The sequence below is a fragment of the Primulina eburnea genome, chromosome 3 (assembly GCF_022965805.1).
Source record: "Primulina eburnea isolate SZY01 chromosome 3, ASM2296580v1, whole genome shotgun sequence".
NCBI lineage: Eukaryota > Viridiplantae > Streptophyta > Magnoliopsida > Lamiales > Gesneriaceae > Primulina > Primulina eburnea.
In genome coordinates, this window is record NC_133103.1 from 17489931 (window position 1) to 17512691 (window position 22761).

The 22761-nt window shown below is 33.5% G+C and overlaps 1 protein-coding gene across 2 annotated transcripts; it reads right to left on the reverse strand.

Moving 5' to 3' along the window:
* Positions 1-305: 305 nt before the first annotated feature.
* LOC140828365 (homeobox-leucine zipper protein HAT14-like) lies at positions 306-1981 on the reverse strand. Of its 2 annotated transcripts, none has more exons than XM_073191347.1 (4): positions 1598-1981; positions 1064-1344; positions 757-836; positions 306-674 (listed from the first exon to the last, which is right to left on the reverse strand). In XM_073191347.1, exons 1-4 carry the CDS (start codon positions 1839-1841, stop codon positions 452-454), a joined length of 828 nt encoding a protein of 275 aa, XP_073047448.1. In that variant the 5' UTR covers positions 1842-1981; the 3' UTR covers positions 306-451. The 2 variants fall into 2 exon arrangements, with proteins under 2 accessions (XP_073047448.1, XP_073047447.1); XM_073191346.1 differs by having other exon boundaries at positions 1562-1981.
* Positions 1982-22761: the final 20780 nt, after the last annotated feature.

The window sequence follows — 22761 nt, forward strand, 5'->3', positions numbered from 1 at the left end:
TAACAAGATTTTAGATTTTTATTCAAGAGTAAGTCTATTGTAAGACAGACTCACGGATTTTTTATTCGTGATACATGTCAACTCTGCTCATATTTATAGTACAAAATAATACTTTTAACATAGAAAGTACTACTTTTTTTTAATAGATGACCTGAAACCGTGTAACAAAATTTATTGTGTTTATTTAAATAGCGTGATGAAAGTACTAAGTTTGGCTGTATTTATTATCAATATTTGTGATCATTAATTTTTCCACATGTACATAACTTATAAGATAGGAAAAAAAAATTAGTGAAATCACCTGCTAAAGAAAATTCAAAGAGCTCTGTAATTTCTACTTCAAACCCTTTCTTACTTTGATGTAAAAGAAAAGAAAGCCACTCATTCATGCTTCTTCAAGAATCTTGAAAGCTGTTTTTGATTGATATCAACAAGTGGTCTAGCCTGCAGTTTAGTGTACAGGCTTACTGGGGGCGGCGCCGGGGGCGGCTAATCTTTCACAAGACGGGCACATTGTGAGAGTTGTAGCAGGAAGTTGTTTGTAAAATGGCTGAGTAGCCTTAAGCGCTCTTAATTCTTGGAGCTCCTTTTGCAACTTCCTGTTCTCTTCTGTCAGCGTCTCGCAGCATCTCTTTAAATACTCGTAATCTACCTCTGTTTGCTTCAACTTCGTCCTGTCACAGAAATAATTGTCTTCATATATTAAATAATCAACAAACTTTTATACATATTTTTCACCTACTACTGCACACGCACCTGGCCCTTCTGTTTTGGAACCATACTTCCACTTGGCGAGGACGAAGATTCAACTCTTTGGCAAGTGCAAGCTTTTGTCTCTGCGTATTGTTTAAAGGAAGATAAGTGACAATTAATGTTCTTTCTTTCATATTAAAATTTCGAATCCTATCCTAAAATATAAAAAAATCGAACCCTCTGATTAATTGAATTACCGAATCTACACGATTAACTACGTGAAAGTATTTTTACAGAGAAATTAAGTGATCGCAATTTTTCTATATGTGAAATAAGTTTTAAAGAAGTCAGTAGAGGAATAGAAGCTTACAGGATTGAGGGTATTGTGTTCTTTGAAACTGTCTTCAAGAAATGCAGATTGTTCTTTACTAAGTCTGAGTTTTTTTCTCGCCAAGCCGTTTTCTTCCTCATCACTAGTTCCCCTTGAATTTGTGATTAACCCTAGATCCGCCGCTGTGCTTTCTTCCAACTCTCTCTTTTTACTTTTGAATGTTGAAAAATAATCCATCTGATATGATTTATTCTTAGAAGATGAAAGCGTAGCCTCCCATTCTTCGCATTTCTTCCCTCTCGCTGCAGCTTCACTGACCACTGTGAAAATATTAATTAAACCCGTTAATCTAAAAGAAAATGTTCATGTGGTCAGATAAATGTTGAAAAACAACGTAAGTCCAGATGGGCTATGAGATTACTCACAGCGAAGATGAAGATTAATTAATCAACCAGAAGAAAACCAAACACCAAAACCCAAAAAAGAAAAAAACAATTTCCTCAAGTACAGAATTAATAACGAAGTTATAGCATTTACAGGTATGATCAATAGGCCATGGGAAAGGAAACTTGCAATTTAATGGAGGCTGACTTCTGTGAACCGGGGAGAAAGGAAGAAGATGGAGCTGAACCGTTGGATCTGACGATGGAGCTCTCCTCTCACTTTCAGAATAACCGGTTTCTTCTCCTATTCCACCATTATTTTCATCCTTCTCCACAGCCATGCAGAACCCTAAATCCATCCCCAGAATTTTCTGCGATTTTTCATGTAAAGAAAATGGCTTTGGGGTGTCACCCAAGCTCAAAGCCAGCTCCATGGAAGAGGGATTTTGTTTTCTTGCGCAAAAGAAAGCATGAAAATAGAGCTAGAATCGGATTGAAATTTGGAGCAGAGGCAATTTATTTATTTAAAAGAAAGAAAAAAATTTAAACCCGCCGAACAATGGCTCCCTCTCGTTTTCACATACAAATCAAATATTTATTTCACGAAAAGGTGTTTGTCATTTTAATTTCACTTTTAAATGATTAGATTAGACTAGATTTATTTGGTCACGCACATTATGTGAGACTAATTTTATTTTGCGCAAATGTCCAAGAGGATATTAATATTATAATAGATCGATTATTAAAATATACATACATATATATATTAACTTTTGCACGATATATAATGATTAATTGAAGGTAGGGGTCGGATTTTCGGAATATTTCACCTTATATGTGGGGCAGTGTCCCCATGAGTAGATCCATGGTCCAGATTTAGCCACAAGTACATGTGGTCCACTATTTTTCTAAATCTGAACCATCTAAATCCTGTGAGACAGGATCGAACGATCCCGGATTTTGAATAGAGAAATTTCAAAAATAGCTATTGAAATGATTTACCAACTGTCTATATATATATACATGTTCATCATGTGGCCGAGCGAAGCGCAATAGATCCATCTTTTCGACAAATCGGGGTTAGGGTGAAGCCTTAGTTGTCGCTGGTGGTAGAGGAAAGGCTTTTAGTGGGCTAGTGAACGGTGAATCTTAAGAGATTGAAGATTGAGAAAGTTGTGATCAAAGCTCTTTCTTTGTAAGCAACGTGGCCTTCTCGTAAACATCCTTCACCGCCTTTCCGGTCGAGCCTGAAATGATTTACCAACTGTCTATATATATATATATATATATATATATATATATATATATATATATATATATATATATATATATATATATATATAACATTTTGGGTGTATAATTACATACAAATGTAAAATCTTTTTGGTTAGAGGTTACTTTGATATGATATAATATGATATGATATATAATGATTTAAAAGAAAAGCTTATCATATTTTTAGATACACATATAGGACTATTGTTGAGGTATAAATCTGGTGTCTCACATGATATAAGAAGTAGCAGAGTACAGTCCAAGGAATGAGTGGGGTAAGCCATTGGGGTTGGTTATGTTAGTTACACTTTGCGGTTAGCTTCTGGTATATCGGTTGAAAAGTCATTGATCGGGCCGAGGAGTTATAAAACAAGGCAACGGGTCATTGAGCAAGATACAGAAGAACATATACTGAAATTCTCTACGTGATCAGCAAGAGAGATTGATTCAGGAAAGCAGAAAGGTTATCAAGCTCAAGGTGAAGCCAAAATTGAGTTGCTCGGAAAAGAGAAGAGATCAAGGAGAATAGGCTTGATTGTATACTCTTGAAATATTGGTTTCTTATCGCATGCTTGTACAAAAACTTTCTGGTAATATGGATAATAAGAGCTGGCCATCTTTTCTCCCGTGGATGTAGGTCTCAAAGGACCGAACCACGTAATTGTTCTTGTGTCATTATTTATTCTTTTGAGCTCATTTGCATGTTCTTGGATCTTGACAATCAGAGAGTAACTCAAAATTCATAACCAAATCATCTGTGAATTGGTCGAAACATAACAATTGGCGCCGTCTGTGGGAAGGAGGCAAATCCACATACACACATCGATTTGCTAAGTCAAGAAGATGGGGTCATTGAAATATGACATTGAAAAGTTCACAGGAAATAATGATTTTGGGTTATGGAGAATCAAGATGCGTGCGATCTTGACTCAGCAAGGACTTGTCGAAGCAATAAAAGGAGAAGAATCATCGGAAGAAGACTCGAAGGAGAGGATATCAAATGCATCAAAGGCACAAAGTGCCATAATATTGTGCCTGGGGGATAAACCTCTTCGTGAAGTCACAAAAGAATCCACAGCTGCCGCCATGTGGGGAAAACTTGAGAAGTTGTACATGACTAAGTCCCTTGCCAATCGTCTGTACTTGAAGCAAAGATTGTACTCTTTCAAAATCGAAGAGGGAAAGGGGATCTCAGATCAGATAGATGAATTTATCAAGATCCTTGATGATCTTGAAAATATCGAAGTAAAATTGGAGGAAGAGGACAAGGCTCTGATACTTATGAACTCTCTTCCAAGAACTTTCGAACATTTTAGAGATGACCTGTTGTATGGAAGAGATCAATCCATCACACTTGAGGAGGTTCAATCTGTTATCAAAGCCAAGGAGTTACAGAGGAGAATTCAGACCCAAGGCCAGCAATCACAAGGTGAAAGCTTGAATACTCGGGGAAGAACTGAAAGAAGGCAATATAAGTCTACAAGGAAACAATCAAGATCGAAGAGTCATACCAGGTACAAGTGTTATATTTGCCATAGAGAAGGGCATTTCAAACATGATTGCCCAGAACGTAAGAGGAAAGTGCCAGAAAGACAAAAGGATGATGGTGAGGCATCAGTGACTTCTGATGGGTATGGATCAGCTGAAGTCCTGGCTATCACAGATCAAGACACATTGAATGAATGGATTCTGGACTCGGGGTGCACATTTCACATGTGTCCCTCAAAATCATGGTTCGAATCCATTCAAGAATCAGACTTGGGTCTTGTTGTCTTAGGAAACAACAAATCCTGTAGAGTAAAAGGAATTGGAACTATAAGATTGAGAATGCATGATGGTGCTGATAGGATCCTACAAGAAGTAAGGTATGTCCCCGAACTTAAAAGGAATCTTATCTCACTTGGAACACTTGAATCCAATGGACATTCTTTCAAATCAGACAATGGAAATATGAAGGTGCTCAAAGGGTCTCTTGTTGTTATGAGAGCTGTGAGGAAGAATTCCCTATACATTCTTTTAGGGAATACACTCCTAGGTGGAGCAGCTAACATTGAAAGGCAAGACATGAAGACAAAACTTTGGCATTTGAGACTTGGCCACATTAGTGAAAAAGGTCTCCATGAACTATCTAAGCAAAACCTTCTCTGTGGAGACAAGATTCAAGGGCTTGAAACTTGTGAGTTCTGCATACTTGGAAAGGCAAAACGAGTGAGTTTTGGACCTAGGAAGCCACTCAACTACCAGATCCTTTGAATACGTCCACTCTGATGTGTGGGGACCTTCAAGGACAGTCACACATGGTGGGGGAAAGTATTTTATGACCATTGTGGACAATTACTCAAGGAGGCTGTGGATATATATTTTGAAATCAAAGGATGAAGCCTTCTCAAAGTTCAAAGAATGGGTGATAATGAATGAAAATCAGCTGGATAGAAGGATCAAACATTTAAGGACAGACAATGGCCTCGAATACTGCTCTGACCAATTCAATAAGTTCTGTCGAGAAAAGGGCATTATGAGACATAAGACTACCCATGGAACACCTCAACAGAACGGGCTTGCAGAACGCATGAATAGGACCTTACTTGAAAGAGTAAGGTCTATGCTATTGAATGCTGGATTGCCCAAGAGTTTCTGGGGAGAGGCAGTCACGACAGCCGGTTACTTGATTAACAGAAGTCCATCAAGTGCCCTGATGTTCAAGACACCCATGGAATACTAGTATGGTAAACCAGCTGATTACAAGGATCTAAAAGTATTCGGGTGTTTGGCATATGCTCATGTCAAACAAGATAAACTAGAGGCCAGAGCATTGAGGTGTATATTCATTGGTTATCCTCTAGGAATTAAAGGGTACAAGGTGTGGAATCTGGAACAAACTGGTCCTAGGTGTTTCAACAAAAGAGATATTACCTTTGATGAAACCAAGATGGGATATCCCTTTGTCAATGGATGTATTTCATCATCAGAAACTTCTACTCCCAATTCCCATGTTGAAGTTGAAAACACTTGGGGACACTATGAGATCTTCCCTGAACCAAAATGAAACTGAACAAGCAGATATGGATAAAGGTGAAGAGCCAGAGTCTGGAACAGAAGACAATCAATACTTGTTGGCTCGAGATAGACAAAGGAGAGAAATCAAACCACCTCAAAGATATGCCCAAGCTGACATGATCTCATTTGCCCTCACCATAGCTGAGCAGGTGGAGTCTACTGAACATGTGTCATACTAGGAAGCTGTGAGAAGCAATGACAAAAACAAATGGATCAAAGCAATGGATGAGGAAATGGAATCCTTAAAAAAGAACAGCACATGGGATCTTGTTAATAAACCAAAGAACCAAAGAGTAGTTGGTTGTAGATGGATCTTTAAAATCAAGGAGGGAGGTTCAGCCAACTCCAATCCCAGATATAAAGCAAGGCTAGTGGCAAAGGGGTATACACAATTAGAGGGAATTGATTTTAACGAAATCTACTCTCCAGGTGGTTAAACATTGTTCCATTAGGCTCATGTTAGCCCTTGTCACACAACTGGATTTAGAAATGGAACAACTGGATGTCAAAACGGCTTTCCTCCATGGTGAACTTGAGGAAACCATTTTCATGGAACAACCCGAAGGGTACTCAAAGGAAGAAGACAGTGGGAAGGTGTGTCTTCTAAGAAAATCCTTGTATGGACTCAAGCAGAGTCCTAGACAATGGTATAAAAGATTTGATGAGTTTATGAATCAAATACATTTCATAAGAAGCAAGTTTGATAGCTGCATATACATGAAAAGCAAAGATGCACAACCACATACTTTCTTGTTGATATATGTGGATGATATGCTAATTGTAAGCAAGAACAAGGATGATCTTCAAGCACTCAAAGACTTGCTGAACTCTGAATTTGATATGAAAGATTTAGGGGAAGCTAAGAAGATACTTGGAATGGAAATAATTAGAGATCGAGGAAGGGGAACACTTTTCCTCAATCAAAGCACATATATCAAGAAGGTACTAAAACATTTCAGGATGCATGAAGCAAAGGTAGTTTCTACTCCATTGGGGCAACACCACAAACTGTCATGTGATCAGTCACCCACAGAGGGGTCAGGAAAGGATCTAATGAATGGGGTGCCTAATGCAAGCGGGATAGGAAGTTTGATGTATGAGATGGTTTGTACTAGGCCAGATTTGTCATATGCTATGAGTATGGTCTCAAGATTCATGGCAAATTCTGGGAGAGCACATTGGGAAGCTTTGAAGTGGATTATGAGATACTTAAAAGGTCAACCAGATCGGGGTTTGATGTTCAAGAAAAGGGACAAAGTTACTTACCCCCTAATTGGGTTTGTGGACTCAGACTATGCTGGAGATCAAGACAGTAGAAAGTCCTTAACTAGAATTATCTTCACCCTGTATGGAACAACAATTAGCTGGAAGGCATATCTGCAGTCAGTGGTGGCTTTCTCCACTATTGAAGCCGAATATATAGCCTTGACTGAAGGAATCAAGGAGGCCATGTGGCTTAAAGGAATTCTGGCTGAGCTAGGAGTAAAACAAGAAGTTGTCTCAGTGCATTGTGACAATCAAAGTGCCATACATCTTACCAAACATCAGGTGTATCATGAAAGGTGCAAACATATTGATGTAAAACTGCATTTCATAAGGGATATTATTGCAGGTGAGCTAATCAAGGTAGAGAAGATTTCAACACATGACAACCCAGCAGATATGTTGACAAAGGAGCTACCACAAACCAAGTTTAAGCTATGCATGAACTTGGTTAGTTTGGTGACAGCAAACTAAGCACGAAGAGGAAGAAAGGTGGAACCACTCTTGAATCTCTCTTGTGAGACAAGGTGGAGATTGTTGAGGTATAAATTTGGTGTCTCACATGATATAAGAAGTAGCAGAGTACAGGCCAAGGAATCAGTGGGGTAAGCCATTGGGGTTGGTTATGTTAGTTACACTTTGCGGTTAGCTTCTGGTATATCGGTTGAAAGGTCATTGATCGGGCCGAGGGTTTATAAAACAAGGCAACGGGTCATTGAGCAAGATACAGAAGAACATATACTGAAATTCTCTACGTGATCAGCAAGAGAGATTGATTCAGGAAAGCAGAAAGGTTATCAAGCTCAAGGTGAAGCCAAAATTGAGTTGCTCGGAAAAGAGAAGAGATCAAGGAGAATAGGCTTGATTGTATACTCTTGAAATATTGGTTTCTTATCGCATGCTTGTACAAAAACTTTCTGGTAATATGGATAATAAGAGCTGGACCATCTTTTCTCCCGTGGATGTAGGTCTCAAAGGACCGAACCACGTAATTGTTCTTGTGTCATCATTTATTCTTTTGAGCTCATTTGCATGTTCTTGGATCTTGACAATCAGAGAGTAACTCAAAATTCATAACCAAATCATCTGTGAATTGGTCGAAACATAACAACTATATTTTTGTAACATAACATTTTGGGAAAAAAATGTCAAAATAGAATCGTGTAGATGGAGATTAATTGCTATCATTTTGTATTGAACAACACAAGGAGACAGATTATCGCAATGATTATATATCTAAGAATTTTCTAACTTAGCTCTGTCGTCTACCAAACGTGTTATATAACAGCCCAAAATTATAAAGTATTGGGTTTTTTTTAAAAAAATAAATAAACGAAATTAAACTTTTATCTGATAAAAAAATAGAAGAAAATTTGACTATAACTAGCCCGAACAATACGTTTTACTTGACCAGACAAGATGACAAGGTTTTAATATTTCGAGACGTGTGTGTATGTGTATATATATATGTGTGTGTGTGTGTGTGTATATATGTGTGTGTGTGTGTGTGTATGTGTGTGTGTGTAATATTATATAACATGCGTGTGTGTGTGTGTAATATTATATAACATGCGTGTTTGTGTTATAAGTTTCTAGTTATGATAGTTATGATCATAAATGGGAGAAAATCAAAGGGGAAGAAATGTTTAGCGGTAGAAGTTGGACTGCATATATGACTATTGGAAAATATATATAAATGGAAAAAAAAAATTTGTGAGACTGACTCACAAATCAATTTTAATCGATAACTTTTTATCTGAGTTAATTCAGAAAAAATATTATCTTTTATATAAAAAATATTATTTTCATCGTGATTATTTATTATAGATCGAATCAATCTGTCTCACAAATACAAATCTATAAAATCATTTCACAATATATATATTCTAACATAGAAATTATGTAATTAGATTTTTCTGACCATAGCTTGGAAAAAGGTGCTATGTACCTCATTCTTAGAGAGAATTTTCAACAATTCAAAAAAGACGATTGATTTTGAGTGTTCTGTCTAGTATCCAATGAGGCAGCCATCATTTCTGTGCAATGACGTAGCTAACATGGAATTTTTTTAAAAAAATTTTTCATGTAAACGTATATATTTAAAGGAAAAAATCAAATTTGTAAATAGTTTGTAAACAAGAAATTTGTTCATTTAAAGTATATTAAGTATTTGTGGTTTAAATTATTATTATTATTTGAATAATAAAAGAAGAAATCATAAACAATAAGACAAAAACTTGTGTGAGACGGTTTCACTGGATCGTATTTTGTGAGACATGTCTCTTATTTGGGTCATCCATGAAAAAATATTACTTTTTATGCTAAGAGTATTAATTTTTATTGTGAATATCGGTAGAGTTGACTCGTCTCATAATAAAGATTCGTGAGACAATCTCACAAGATACCTATTCAAATTAATAAAGATTAAAAATATAACAAAAGTATTCATGGTTAGATACACATATTGTAGATGTTGAGGGTTGGTTGAAAAATTGAAAAGGGGTCAGATTTGTCATGCTTTTGGGATCATTGCAATAATTGAAGTCATGCATGCTTTCATGATAAGAATTATATGTTATTAAAGTGTAAAAAAATTACTCCATAAGAAAATCAAATAAAAATAGAAAATGTGTGGTTAAAAAAAAAAATCTAAAAATGTCGCATATATTTTATTTTTAACGATAACATTTAGTGTATAACATAACAATAATATAATTTTAAATGATGATTGAATATTAAATGAAGTAAATATAATATTTAACAAACCAGATTTCTGTGGATGGATATGGAAAACATATCTAAAAATTGAATCCAAATGTGACATGAAGTTTTTAAAATTCCATGCCCACTAACCCAAAGTTTGAGTCTTTGACAATGATATATAATTTTTTTGACAATTATAATGATACTTAAGATTGTCAAAAAATTACTATAATTATATAGCAATAAAATTTCTGGTCAAACCATCCATCAATATTTCTTTTATAACTTTCTACATGAAAATCACAAATTTCATACTACGACTTACCAAATTGATTATTTTGACTTATTTAATTTTTAGCAATAATTGATACGTACGTTCGTATAATAAATATATGTTGGTTTAAGAATTTTATGTTTTGGTTACAAATAATTAAGGAAAAACTGACTTTAGCTCAACTGATCGACATTAGTATCCAAAGTTTTCTAGTTAATCATTCCAAGAGGAAGAATGGGTGATGTAGGAACTTGAGTTCTCTGAATATCCAGAAACAAACTTGCATATTTTTCACTTTCAGTTTACCTATGCTTGCCCCTCTAGGATTTGCATAATTTGTCTGTTTTGTTTCTTTCCACATTTATATGATAGTTAACTGACATAGGCATTGGAGAATATATAAATTAGCTACAAAACCCAACTAAATTAACTAAATAGAAGTCCAATTTGTGTCTAGTGTTTATTTAATCTCCTTCTAAACACTCGACCGATCCTACAACTGGTATTGGAGCAAAACTTATTCTCAACCCTGAACATTTCCTTTCAAATGATTCATTCGGAAAAATTCTGGTGTTCATTAAGGAAGATTTAATGACAATAAAATAAGAATACATGCTCATTTTGCTGCTCGGGGTGATGATATGTTGTTCGTTATCATAGATGGATCAACGAAGATATTAAAAACCAATACAGTAATAGTAATCACTGACGGTGCTCCTCAAATGATAGAAAAACCAAGGAGTGAATGGATGAACGATTAAAAGAAGAAAGCTAATCTTGATAATGTGGAGAAGGATATCTTGTACAAAACTCTTGAAAAAACAAATTTAGTAAAATCAAAATGTGCAAGACTGAAAAAGAAATTTAAGAAATATTGATCAAGTTGTGTGAAGGCAATGAACAAATCAAAGAAAACAAAATTTCCGTGGCTATATAAAAATTTGAAAAATATCAATATGAAGCCTAGAGAATATATATCTAATTTTGATGAAAGAGCTAGTAGAATCATAATAAAACTCATTGTCCCTGGAACAGTGTACAACAACCAAGAAGTAATTATGAAGGTAATGAGAGGACTTCCAAAAAAATGAGATGTCAAGGCTATACCTATGATTGAATCCAAAGATTGAGCAAGATGGAGCTCTATGATTTGTTTGCGGACTTAAAAGCTTATGAATTTGACTTTTTTTTGGAACTGATCTATTTAAAAACATCTATATATAGATAACTGATTCAGTTTAATAAGACTACATCTTGTACTGAGAATAAATCATTCAACTTCCAAGTACCTTAACCGAAGAATTCAATCAGTCGAACACATTTTGCAAGTAATTGTATCTGATCATCGAAGATCATTTAGTGCCATGATATATCACTATTATAAATCATTGTATCTAAATAGCAGTTTGTATACTATCTATTATCAGTTGAGATATTAAGAGTTTTAGTTTGACAGTGTTTAAGTTCAAACTGAACTAAGATTTTTCAAACTTCTTGTACTATCCAAAGTTTTCTTGTGAATCCTACCCAAGGGGAAGAAATGGGTGACGTAAGAGCTTGAATTTTCTGAACATCCAAAAATAAACCTGCGTATTTTCCACTTTCAGTTTACCCAGACTACCCCCTCAGTGATTTATTCTAATATGTCATTTTAACTTCTTTCCGTATTTATCTGTTAGTTAACCGACGTAGACATTCTGAAATATATAATTTAGTTACCAACCGATCTAAATTAACCAACTAGAAGTACAATTTGTGTCCAATGTTTATTCAACCCCTTTTACACTCAACCAAGCCTACAATAATTTTTTTAAACAAAAATATAACAAAATATATAATTTTTTTGACAATCATAATGATAATTATGAAATGACTAATTATAACCATAATTATATAGCAATAAAATTGCTGGTCAAACCATCCATCAATAATTTTTTTTTTTTTAATAACTTTCTACATGAAAATCACAATTTTCATATTATGACTTACCAAATTGATTATTTTGACTTATTTAATTTTAGCAATAATTGATACGTACGTTAGTATAATGGATATTTTTTTTAAAAAAAAAATATTAACAAAATCTATCTTTAGGTTGAACATTCTCATTATATTATGTTCCGTTCAAACACATGTGGCAGACTACTGCAATACTTTATTCAGAATATGGGAAATTCAAATAAAATAAATAACTTTCGATCATTTCTGATATTTCGTCTTTGTTATTTTCAAAGTTATCAATGATTTATTTCAATTTTTATACAAAACTCGATATACTATTATATAATAAATTAAATTGGAAAAAGGGTTAAAAAGATATTACTTAAAATTTCCAGGGATACTTTTGAAAAAAAAAAGTGAAATGATAATTAACAATAAGTCATACTACCCTATTAATTTTGTTTATATTATATCTCAACTTTAACATAATAATAATTATTTTTGAAAGAAAACAATTAAGATATTATTCATTATAATTTATGTGACACAATAATTAAAAAATCATATTTGCTTAAAGGCAAAAACTTGTGTGAGACGGTCTCACGGGTCATATTTGTGAGACGGATCTTTTATTTGGGTCATCCATGAAAAAGTATTACATTTTATGCTAAGAGTATTACTTTTTATTGTGAATATGGGTAGGGTTGACCCGTCTCACGGATTAAGATCCGTGAGACGGTCTCACATGAGACCTACTCATGGTTAAAACAGCTAAAATATCTTTCCATTAGTCCCTTAGATTCCTTGTTTATTATTTGACTACGGATCCATAAATTGTATTCAAAATTTTTTCTTGTTAATTTTGTAAGACAAATATTTTATTTGAGTCATTTATAAATATTTTAAAACTTATAAGGATAATTTTAATATATTTTAATAGGATTAAAATAATAGATAAATAAATAAATATTAAAAATAAATTCAAAATAATTATATTCCAATGTCCTTTGAATTACAACCTAATATGTATCTTGGAACTTAAACCATCTGTATTTACAATAATGTTAGTAATTATTATCGATGTCATTTGAATTAAATGGCCAAAAATCAAAGGCAGTGTCGCATCAAATCAAATATTTATTTCCAATATTTTCTGAATAAGACGAGTTAGGTCAATTCAAAAAGGTGAATCTTGGGTTGAGACTCGATGGAAGATTTTCCTGTTTTTACACCCTAATTTCAGAATAGGCTGGCCTTAAGCCCTAGAATCACAAAACTTTCTCTCGGTTTTTATTCGTTTATCAGTATTAAATTAATATGAAAATTATAAATTTTTTTGTCTTAATATTTATTTTGAATTTTTATATTACCCAATTCAATTTAATATTGCATTTCTAAATTTTTTCAATTCTATATTTTTTTTTTTGGTAAAACATAACATTATAAATATACTAATGTCATATCGATATTACATGTCATGAAAAAGTATAGAAATTTTTAAAAATAAAATTTGATTTGATAAGACATGTAACTTTTCACGAGAAACACCGGCATAATCATTATTTTTTTTACATGTTTTGGTGAATGAATATGAGCATCACGTAATTTTCGGAAGAACGAAATAATCGTACACATTGATGATTACAATAAGTAAAATAGAATGGGACATATTATGATTACGTATCTCCCATGCTATTCTTCTCTTATACGCTATAATCTATATGTGTGTGTATATATATATGTATAATTTTATGATGATTGTAGTAATTATTTTGTATTTTATTTGTATCTCTAGCTGTCTATATACTTATCAAGTGGTTTAGGCGGTGCGGTTTGGTGTCTTTTTTGGCAAAAAAAAATAAGCGAACCGCATATGCGATGCGGTTGATTACTATTATTTTTAGTCGCATTTTTTATAAAATATTAGAAAATACGGTACGGTGCAATTCGGTTCGTGCTGTTCGGACGGTTAATAAAAAAAATTTGATCACCCCTAGGTAAGGTCTAGCTGCTGCTGGTTGACTGAGTCACCATGATTTACCTCCTCTCACATTCCTGTCGGGCCGGGGATGAGGGGCGCCTAAGGTGAGCGATTTCACCTTTTGGAGCAATGAAGATCAATTCATATAAATAAATGATCATTTGATGATGTACTGAACAACTTTCAGTCGGACTTTAATTTCCAAGTGTTTATCATTTATTGAGTGGAAATGTCCGCGGTTATGGTTGTGCACAATTAATCTTTTAATTCGGGACAACGTGTAGGCATTACGTAATACCATGCACTTTGATTTGTTTACTGACGCTACTAAGGGTCATCAGATGACGTTATTGGGATGTAGTTTTGAGACACGCAAGAGCTCATGCAATGTAGCCGGAGATTTACCGCTCACCCACGAGTGAAGACATCCTATGCGATCTGATAAATTAATAGTGCAAGGAATCTCTAGCTTGAGTAAAGACATGCATTTTGAAAAAGATTTACTCAGTTGCACATATCATGTCACTATTATTAATCAAAGATACATCACATCATTATCGAATTCATTTGCAACTCTCTATATGACAATGGATGCATAGTCGATCACGATATATGAGTTGAAGAGATCGTAATGTACGTTAACCATAACGTAAGGTTCTTGCAGACACAGTGTAAGGTTCAAAATTAAGATGACGTAATCCAACTGCATGCAAATCTAAGAAATATGAAAAATAAGTAATTAATTGATTTAATTACTTAATTGATTATGTGACATGCATGATTAGATGTTAAATAGGATTTTATTGTCATTGTGCATAAAAATGTATTGTTAAAGATCATTCAAGTTGCGATCAAAGAACGGAGACCGAATGCTGAAAAACGTAAAATATTTTTATTAAATAATTGTTTTTAATTATTTAAAATATGGTTGATGGTTTTTCTTATTTTTTAAAATAAAGAGTTTTGAGGTGATTTATACGCCGGGACGTAAATTTTATTAGTGTTGGTTTTTCAATAAAAATACGAACTTTTCGGCAAACCGTCTATTAAATTCACAATCTTATTTTAACAAAACCATGTTTAATATTTTAATTAAATTCTAATTAAGCTTTAATGAGCCTAAATTATGCTTAATAGACCTAAAGCCTTGTTAGTAAATTATTTAACTATATATTATGTAAACCCACCCCCCAACCCTATACTTTTTACACGCCTCAAATCAGAATTTTTGCTCTCCCAAACTCACCATATTCACGGCACACACTCATCACAATTTTTAGAGAAAATTTCGAAGGGTTAAGGTAGAGTTCAAGCCAAGGTCTTGCCCCGTTCTTCGCTGTCGTTAAGGAATAATCGTGCGTTAAATACGCAAAGGCATGCATAATCCTTCCCTTCAAACATCATCACACCATAATATGATTTATTGCATGTTTTGCATGAAAAATCAAGGGCCATGATAATTATTTTCAAAATTTGCATTCACATGGGTTCTAAACTTGAGTTTTGTTTACCAAAATCATGTATTTGTATTGTGTAAGGGATTGCCATGATATATGTTATGTCAAGCATTGTTTTACATGAGTTTAGAGCCTTAGAATATCACCAAAACACTGCACATGATCAAGGGTTACAAGCTGTACACGTTTATGTCATGTTGGGTTGAGGGGTTCGATTTTGATCTTGATGTCATGGCTTGGTCTTGGCTTGGTTCCAGGGCTAGCCAGGGCCGTGGGGGAGTCAAGGGTATGGTCCTAGTCAGGCTAGTATTCGAGATAAGTGGGCTGGGAGGAGTCCTATCCATCAAGGACTCCTACCCGAGGAGTGCAGCAAGTCGCGCGTAGGTTCGAGCACTTGTGCAGGGATTGTGGCTCGGTCTGGGGACTTCGGGCTGGGCTAAGGTGTGACCTTATGGTCCTAGTTGAGTGTAAAACATGATGGTTCAGGAGTGGTTCGGTCGGCTAGGGTCCTATGCACCAAAAACGCAGGGTTTATGCACTTAGATTTCTCTGCCAGCTTAGGTGCTTGGTTGGGGAGCTTCGGTTCAAGTCTAGGGGACTGGTCTGTGGGTTCCAAGGGTTCTAGAGGGTGTCCTAAGGGGTTGGTCAAGGTCTGGACCAACATGGTTCGAGGGTAGCTTGAGAAAATCGAAAGATGGCCCGGGGTGAAATTTTATGGGTCAAGTTAGGGTTTTTAAAAGCTAAAATACTCAAAACACGGCTCATGGGGGTCAATTAGTGGTTCATAATGGCTAAAATAATATAAAAGACTAATTTTTAAATTTAGGAATTTTATATTGAAGTTTTGGATTTTGGGGGATTAAAACGCCTTCAAAACATCTAATTACGAATTAATTAAAAAGTCTAGTATTTAAGCTAAATAAAATTATGAGAATTTTAATTTAGTTTTAAATAATTATTTGTGACATATTAGAGTCAATGAAATTAAGAAAAAGTAAAAAAACATGAGAATTTATGTCCAGAGGTAAAACTGTCATCTTACACCTAGAAATTAGTAAACGGCATGGCAGTGCCTTAAATACTGTTTTATATGTTAAAATGATTATTTTCAATGATTATGTTTGTTTATGAATTTTTATATGTTAAATTATGATTTTTAAATGTTCATGGATTTTTATGGGTTAATTGTTGGACATTTAAAAGATATGATGCATGACTGGTTTCAAAAATATATATGATACGTATCTGCATGATTTTTGTTAAGTGATGATAACATGTCGAAGGACGTGAAGTAATTGTGACTAAATACGTGAAGTTGGAAATATCGTGAGTGTTATGGTCTCAGTGGGAGTCCGACGATCGTATTTCCTTGGATACGGATACGAATACGAATACGATATGTTAATACGTTGGCCAATGTTCAGTTGACCGGTGAGAGTGTTGCTGGTGTCCCCGCCGCCCAGTACTGATGTTTTATCTAGATGGATACATCGCCCAATACGATTAACAATACGAGTCACAATCACGAGCTGAATTCAACAAACACGAACATGAATATGAATACGAATATGAATATGTTTATGTTGATATGATTATGTTTATGAAAATGTTTAAGTTCAAAGTTTACGCATTATTATGAAAATGATATTTTAAGTATAAGTATTTTTCACTGTTGTAATTGAACTGTATTACGTATTACTCGTTATCAAAGATATGATGTGTTGAGTTTTTAGACTCACTAGGTGTGTTTGATGCATGTGAGTTTGATGGTGGTTTTGATGGTTGACCTGACTGGACTGAAGGTGCACATAATCCGAGGACCAACAATTTTACTTTTCACATTTAAGTTTACGATTATGCTAAGAGACTTTTACGATTTTTTATTTAGACTTTTAAGTGGTTTTTGAGAGGATGTTACTTTTCAAATTTATTGTGTTTAGGTTGGTTAACCATTTGACGATTTTATGCTAAACTATTTTCTTTGATTTTTAAATGTTAGTTAATTGTTTATTTTTAAAAAAATGATTATAGGTATTTTCAAAGTATATATATATATATATACACACACACACACACGTAAGAGGGAAAAAAAATTTCGAATACATTTTAAGAAAACGATTAAGCAGATGTTTCAATCAGTGAGAGATACCTAAGGGTTCATGAGCCGATTCTACTAAACACTCTACCATGATCCGATGGGTACAATCATACTTGTGTTTTGACGTTCATGATCAAGAGGTTGATAAAAAAAATGAGGCTAATTAAGGTAATCCCGAATATGCACAAATGTTGTTCTGATAACATGAAGTTGTGAATCCACGACTAGTTGTATATCTGAAATATTGAGGTTCACATAAATATTAGATTTTGTATTTTCATTGAGATAGTCAAGTTCAATGAGTTGAATTTGGTCGCTGTAGTTTGATGGAGATCAAATATATTGCTTATAAATAAGTTTATAAGTCGATTCCATGTAATGAAAACGGTGGAATTTAGCTTAATTGCTAATTAACTGAGAAGAGCGAAACTACTTGTTTTGTTTGTTTAGTAAAAGAGTTCACAAAATTGGCAGCTACAAAAAATGAATCAATGGAAAATTTTATTCTTCAAAATTTTCATTTTATGAATCAGATTTGTACTCTCGACACATCGACTCTGTCTGATCGTCGATTGAGTTATAATGTGGCCACAATTATTTATTTATTAAATTTAGAATATACTAATTAAATATAAGATTAATAGTAGTGACTAGTAAGTGCAAAATTATCATGAAAGATTCTAGAAGAGTCTAGAATAAATTAAATAAATTAATTGAATAATTAAATAATAATTATTTAATTTAAAACATATTATATATATATATATATACATACATACATGAGAGTCTTTGAATTATTTAAAAATAATATCATAATAAAAGGAGGGTCCTGATTAGATGAGAAAAAGATTTTTAATATATGTATAATCAATAGATAAATTACACACATAACTTCCGGACACAAGTTTTTGCCCACAAAATTTCTCTTTCTCTCTCCTCACAATCGGCCAACCAACCTCCTCCACAGCACCGCCACCATATTTTAAGAATTCCGGCAATTTACTCTAGATGCAAATTTTGTTTAAATTTCTAGTGCGACCTATATGAAAGAATTAGTTTCTGATCGTGGATCTGATTTATGATAATGAAGAGGGTGGTTAATTCTAGTAGATCATTCGTAAGGATTTATAAGGAGGATTAACCTCGCTGATCACAGACTGATTTTGTGTCCAGTGTTTTTAAACGCAAAAATAAATCAAACCCGAACATCCTATGAATGATTTAAATCATACTGACACTTAAAAAAGTTTTGATTAGTAAAACATAAAATATTAAAAATTTCGCTACATCTTTGGTGTAAAAAAACAACATACCAACGGAAGAAATATTGGAAAAGCTTCCAGCTCGACGTCGTGTAACAAGGGATGGAGCCAACCGAGCTAGCGTAAGGTAGCATTTGGGCCCGGCCCACCTATTTTGATAATCCTAAACAAGAAGCTAAATGGGCTGGCCTATTGAGGTTAGCTATTTTTCACATATTAAAGAACTATCAGTTTGATTAATATCCAGTCAAGGCCAATTAGAATGTAGCCCAAAGGCCTAATCGATTTTCAAATTTTTATAATGTTTCTTGAACCTTAAAACTTAAAAATCCACATATTTTTATTACGTGAGAATCTATTGTCGTTATTTTTGATAAATTTACGACTAACGCAATAGTCTGTAAATCACGCTAGACGAATTATGCGTGATAAGTTCGTCCGAAAATGTGTTGATAGGAGAAATCGAACTCCTGATCATAGATCAAACGCTTATATACTCCAACAACTCGGATATCTCTTACAGTTTTAAAAAATCAACATTCTTTCCCTATAGTAACATAAACATCTTCATACGAGAGAATGACATGAATTTAAATTCAAATAAAATTAAAACCTTCTTCCCCATTGTAAATATAAAAACTAAAAAATCACATTTAAATAATAAAATATTATATCGACATCAGTTTCCAAAACATAAAATAATAGTATAAATTCCGTTTACTTGTTAGTGTTGAAAATAAATGATTTGAATATTGAAAAGTAATAGTTGAATATTTGAATGTTGAAAATAAGAGTTGTAAAATTAGAAATTTGTGTGTGATGATGTAGGTAATGATGTATTTTATTTTTGGATTATGTGTAATGAAACTCTATAAATAGATCTCTCATTTGTGAAGAAAATCACAATTGAGTAGAAAGAAAAATATTATAAAGTGTGTAGTTTGGTAAATTTTGAGAGTTTGAGATTTTTACTTTTTACCATAAATTTTTACTTTTTCACAACACGTTATTAGCACGAAGCTCTAAAAGTCCTACATACTTTTCCAAGCTCCAAACAGAAGAAAAAGGTAACAAAAGTAATACTATTTATTTTACTGTTATTTATTTATTGTGTATTTATTTAATATACAATACAATGTTATTATTAGAAATAATAAAAATAAAATTTTCATAAACTTGTTATAAATCCTAGGAGGATGTTAAGACGACATCCCATACTCCCAGTAAGGGATACGACAAGTATAAAAGCCTATAAGGTTTTTAAACAAAATAAATTATGACACTCATTATAATATTATGATATGATATACATAATTATTTAAACATGTCTAATATTATATATACCATATTATTACCATAAAATTATACAAATACATACATTTATTTTTTTGTACACCAACGGTCATAAATAGTAAAAAAACGGCTAGTTTTTGCCCTATAAATATGATCTCACAAACACATTCAATCATTCCAACTTTCTCTTCTTCTCTAAAAATTATTCATCATCAAATTTTTCGAAAAAAAAAGAAGATGACTTTCTCAAGGATATTTTTAATTATTTTGGTTATCATACTCACGAGTCTTGTATTTATCGGAGAATATCCTCCTCGTGCGTTTTCTTTATTTTTACAAATACTTGTACTTGTTGTTTATCCGTTACTTTGTATTGCAATATTTATTAACTACTAAAATGCATCGTAATTTTTTTAGTACCACCATGTCAAATTTAACAAAGCTCGAATTTGTTGCGCTCGACATCACGGGAAAGAATTATATGCCATGTACTCTAGATGTAGAAATGCATCTTGAGTCATTGGGTCTAAGCGAGACCATTAAAGAAAATGGCATATGCACGTCACAAGAAAAGGCAAGAGCCATGATATTTTTGCGTCGACATCTCGACGATGGATTGAAATGTGAATATCTGACTGAAAAAAATCCCATGGCTTTGTGGAAGAGATTAAAAGAAAGATTCGAACATATAAGAGAAGTTATACTTACGATCGCCCGGGATGAATGGAATACATTGAGATTCCGAGACTTTAAAAAAGTCAGTGATTACAATTCGGCGATGTATAGAATAATCTCGCAATTAAAATTTTGTGGACATGAGGTCACAGAATCTGAGATGCTTGAAAAAACATTTTCCACGTTTCATGCATCAAATATTACTCTACAACAACAATATAGAGTACGTGGATTTGCGAGATATTCTGAACTCATCGTCTGTCTTCTTGTGGCGGAAAAGAACAACGAGCTATTAATGAGAAATCATCAGTCCCGACCCACAGGATCAACAGCATTTCCAGAAGCAAATGCTGTAAGTAAAAATGAATTTAAACCTGGAAACCAAAATCAATTTCAAAGACAAGGTTTTGGTCGAGGTCGAGGTCGTGGACGTAGACGTGGACGTGGACGTGGAATTGGTCGTGGTCGTGGACGCGGCCGTGGTTTTGAAAATAATAGAGATAGTTATTTTTATAACTCATCTCAAAAGAACGTCCCAAACCATCCACTGAAAAGGCATCATGAGAATACAAGTGTTAATGAGAATCACTCAAAAAGATATGAAAGTTCTTGTTACAGATGTGGTACTCCATGACATTGGTCCAAAGTTTGTCGAGCCCCTGAGCACCTTTGTAAATTTTATAAATAATCATTAAAGGGGAAAGAAAAGGAGACCAACTTCACTGAACGCAGTGACCGTTTGAGTGATTCAACTCATTTTGATGCTGGTGATTTTATGAATGATTTCTCTGCAAATGATCAATATGTTGGTGGGATAGAAACGAACAATATTGATGTTGCAGATTTTCTCAACGATTTCTCTGAAAATGAACAATATAATGGTAGAATATAAATGTACAATAATTTATTTTTCATGTATTCATATAATAATGTTTTATTGTATAATTATGATATGTGTTATATTTAAATATATATTGCCAGTAATTTATTTCATTGCATATTTTTTTGAAGTTCAAATATGGAAAATGCTATGAGCAAAGCTGAAGTTTGCATACCCGATAGTGGTACAACGCACACTATCATCCGAGATAAAAGATATTTCTTGGAACTAAAACCAACAAAAACAACGGTGAATACAATATCAGGTCCTGTAGACTTGATTAAAGGATGTGGCAAAGCACAATTTTTGTTACCTAATGGTACAAAATTTTTGATCAATGATGCTTTATATTCACCACAATCGAAAAGAAATTTGTTGAGTTTTAATGATATATATTCCCATGGGTATGATACTCAAACAATGAATGAAGGGAATGAGAAATATATGTGTCTTATTACATATAAATCAGGAAAGAAATATGTGATTGAAAAACTACCAATGCTCCCTACTGGATTGCATTATACACATATAATTCCCATTGAATCAAACATGGTAGTTGATAATTTTTCGATATTAACCAATTGGCATGATCGATTGGGACATCCTGGTTCAACAATGATGCAAAGAATTATAGAAAATACACATGGTCATCCACTGAAAGACCAGAAGATCTTTCAGAATAATAAGTTTCAATGTAAAGCATGTTCTCTTGGAAAACTTATTATAAGACCATCACCAGTCAAAATCCAAACTGAATTACCAATGTTTCTTGAACGTATTCAGGGTGATATTTGTGGACCAATCCATCCACCATGTGGACCATTCAGATATTTTATGGTATTGATTGATGCCTTCAGCAGATGGCCACATGTATGTTTATTGTGAACTCGAAATGTTGCATTTGCAAGATTACTTGCTCAAATAATAAAATTGAGGAATCAGTTTCCCGATTATACAATCAAGAAAATTAGACTTGATAATGCTGATGAATTTACTTCCCAGACTTTCAATGATTATTGTATGTCTATGGGAATCATTGTTGAGCATCCTGTTGCTCATGTACATACACAGAATGGATTGGCTGAATCATTGATTCAACGTCTGCAAATGATTGCTAGACCCATGATTATGAAAACAAAGCTCCCTATTTCTATATAGGGACATGCAATTTTACATGCTGCGTCATTAATTCGCA

Bases quoted from the DNA above. Each gene is read 5' to 3' on its own strand.
- LOC140828365 (XM_073191346.1), bottom strand. From the start codon at position 1,841: ATGGAGCTGGCTTTGAGCTTGGGTGACACCCCAAAGCCATTTTCTTTA. The intron at 837-1,063 runs GTAAGCTTCTAT...AACAATACGCAG, and splicing joins AACACAATACCCTCAATCCT to AGACAAAAGCTTGCACTTGC. The intron at 675-756 runs GTGCGTGTGCAG...TTTCTGTGACAG, and splicing joins TTCCAAAACAGAAGGGCCAG to GACGAAGTTGAAGCAAACAG.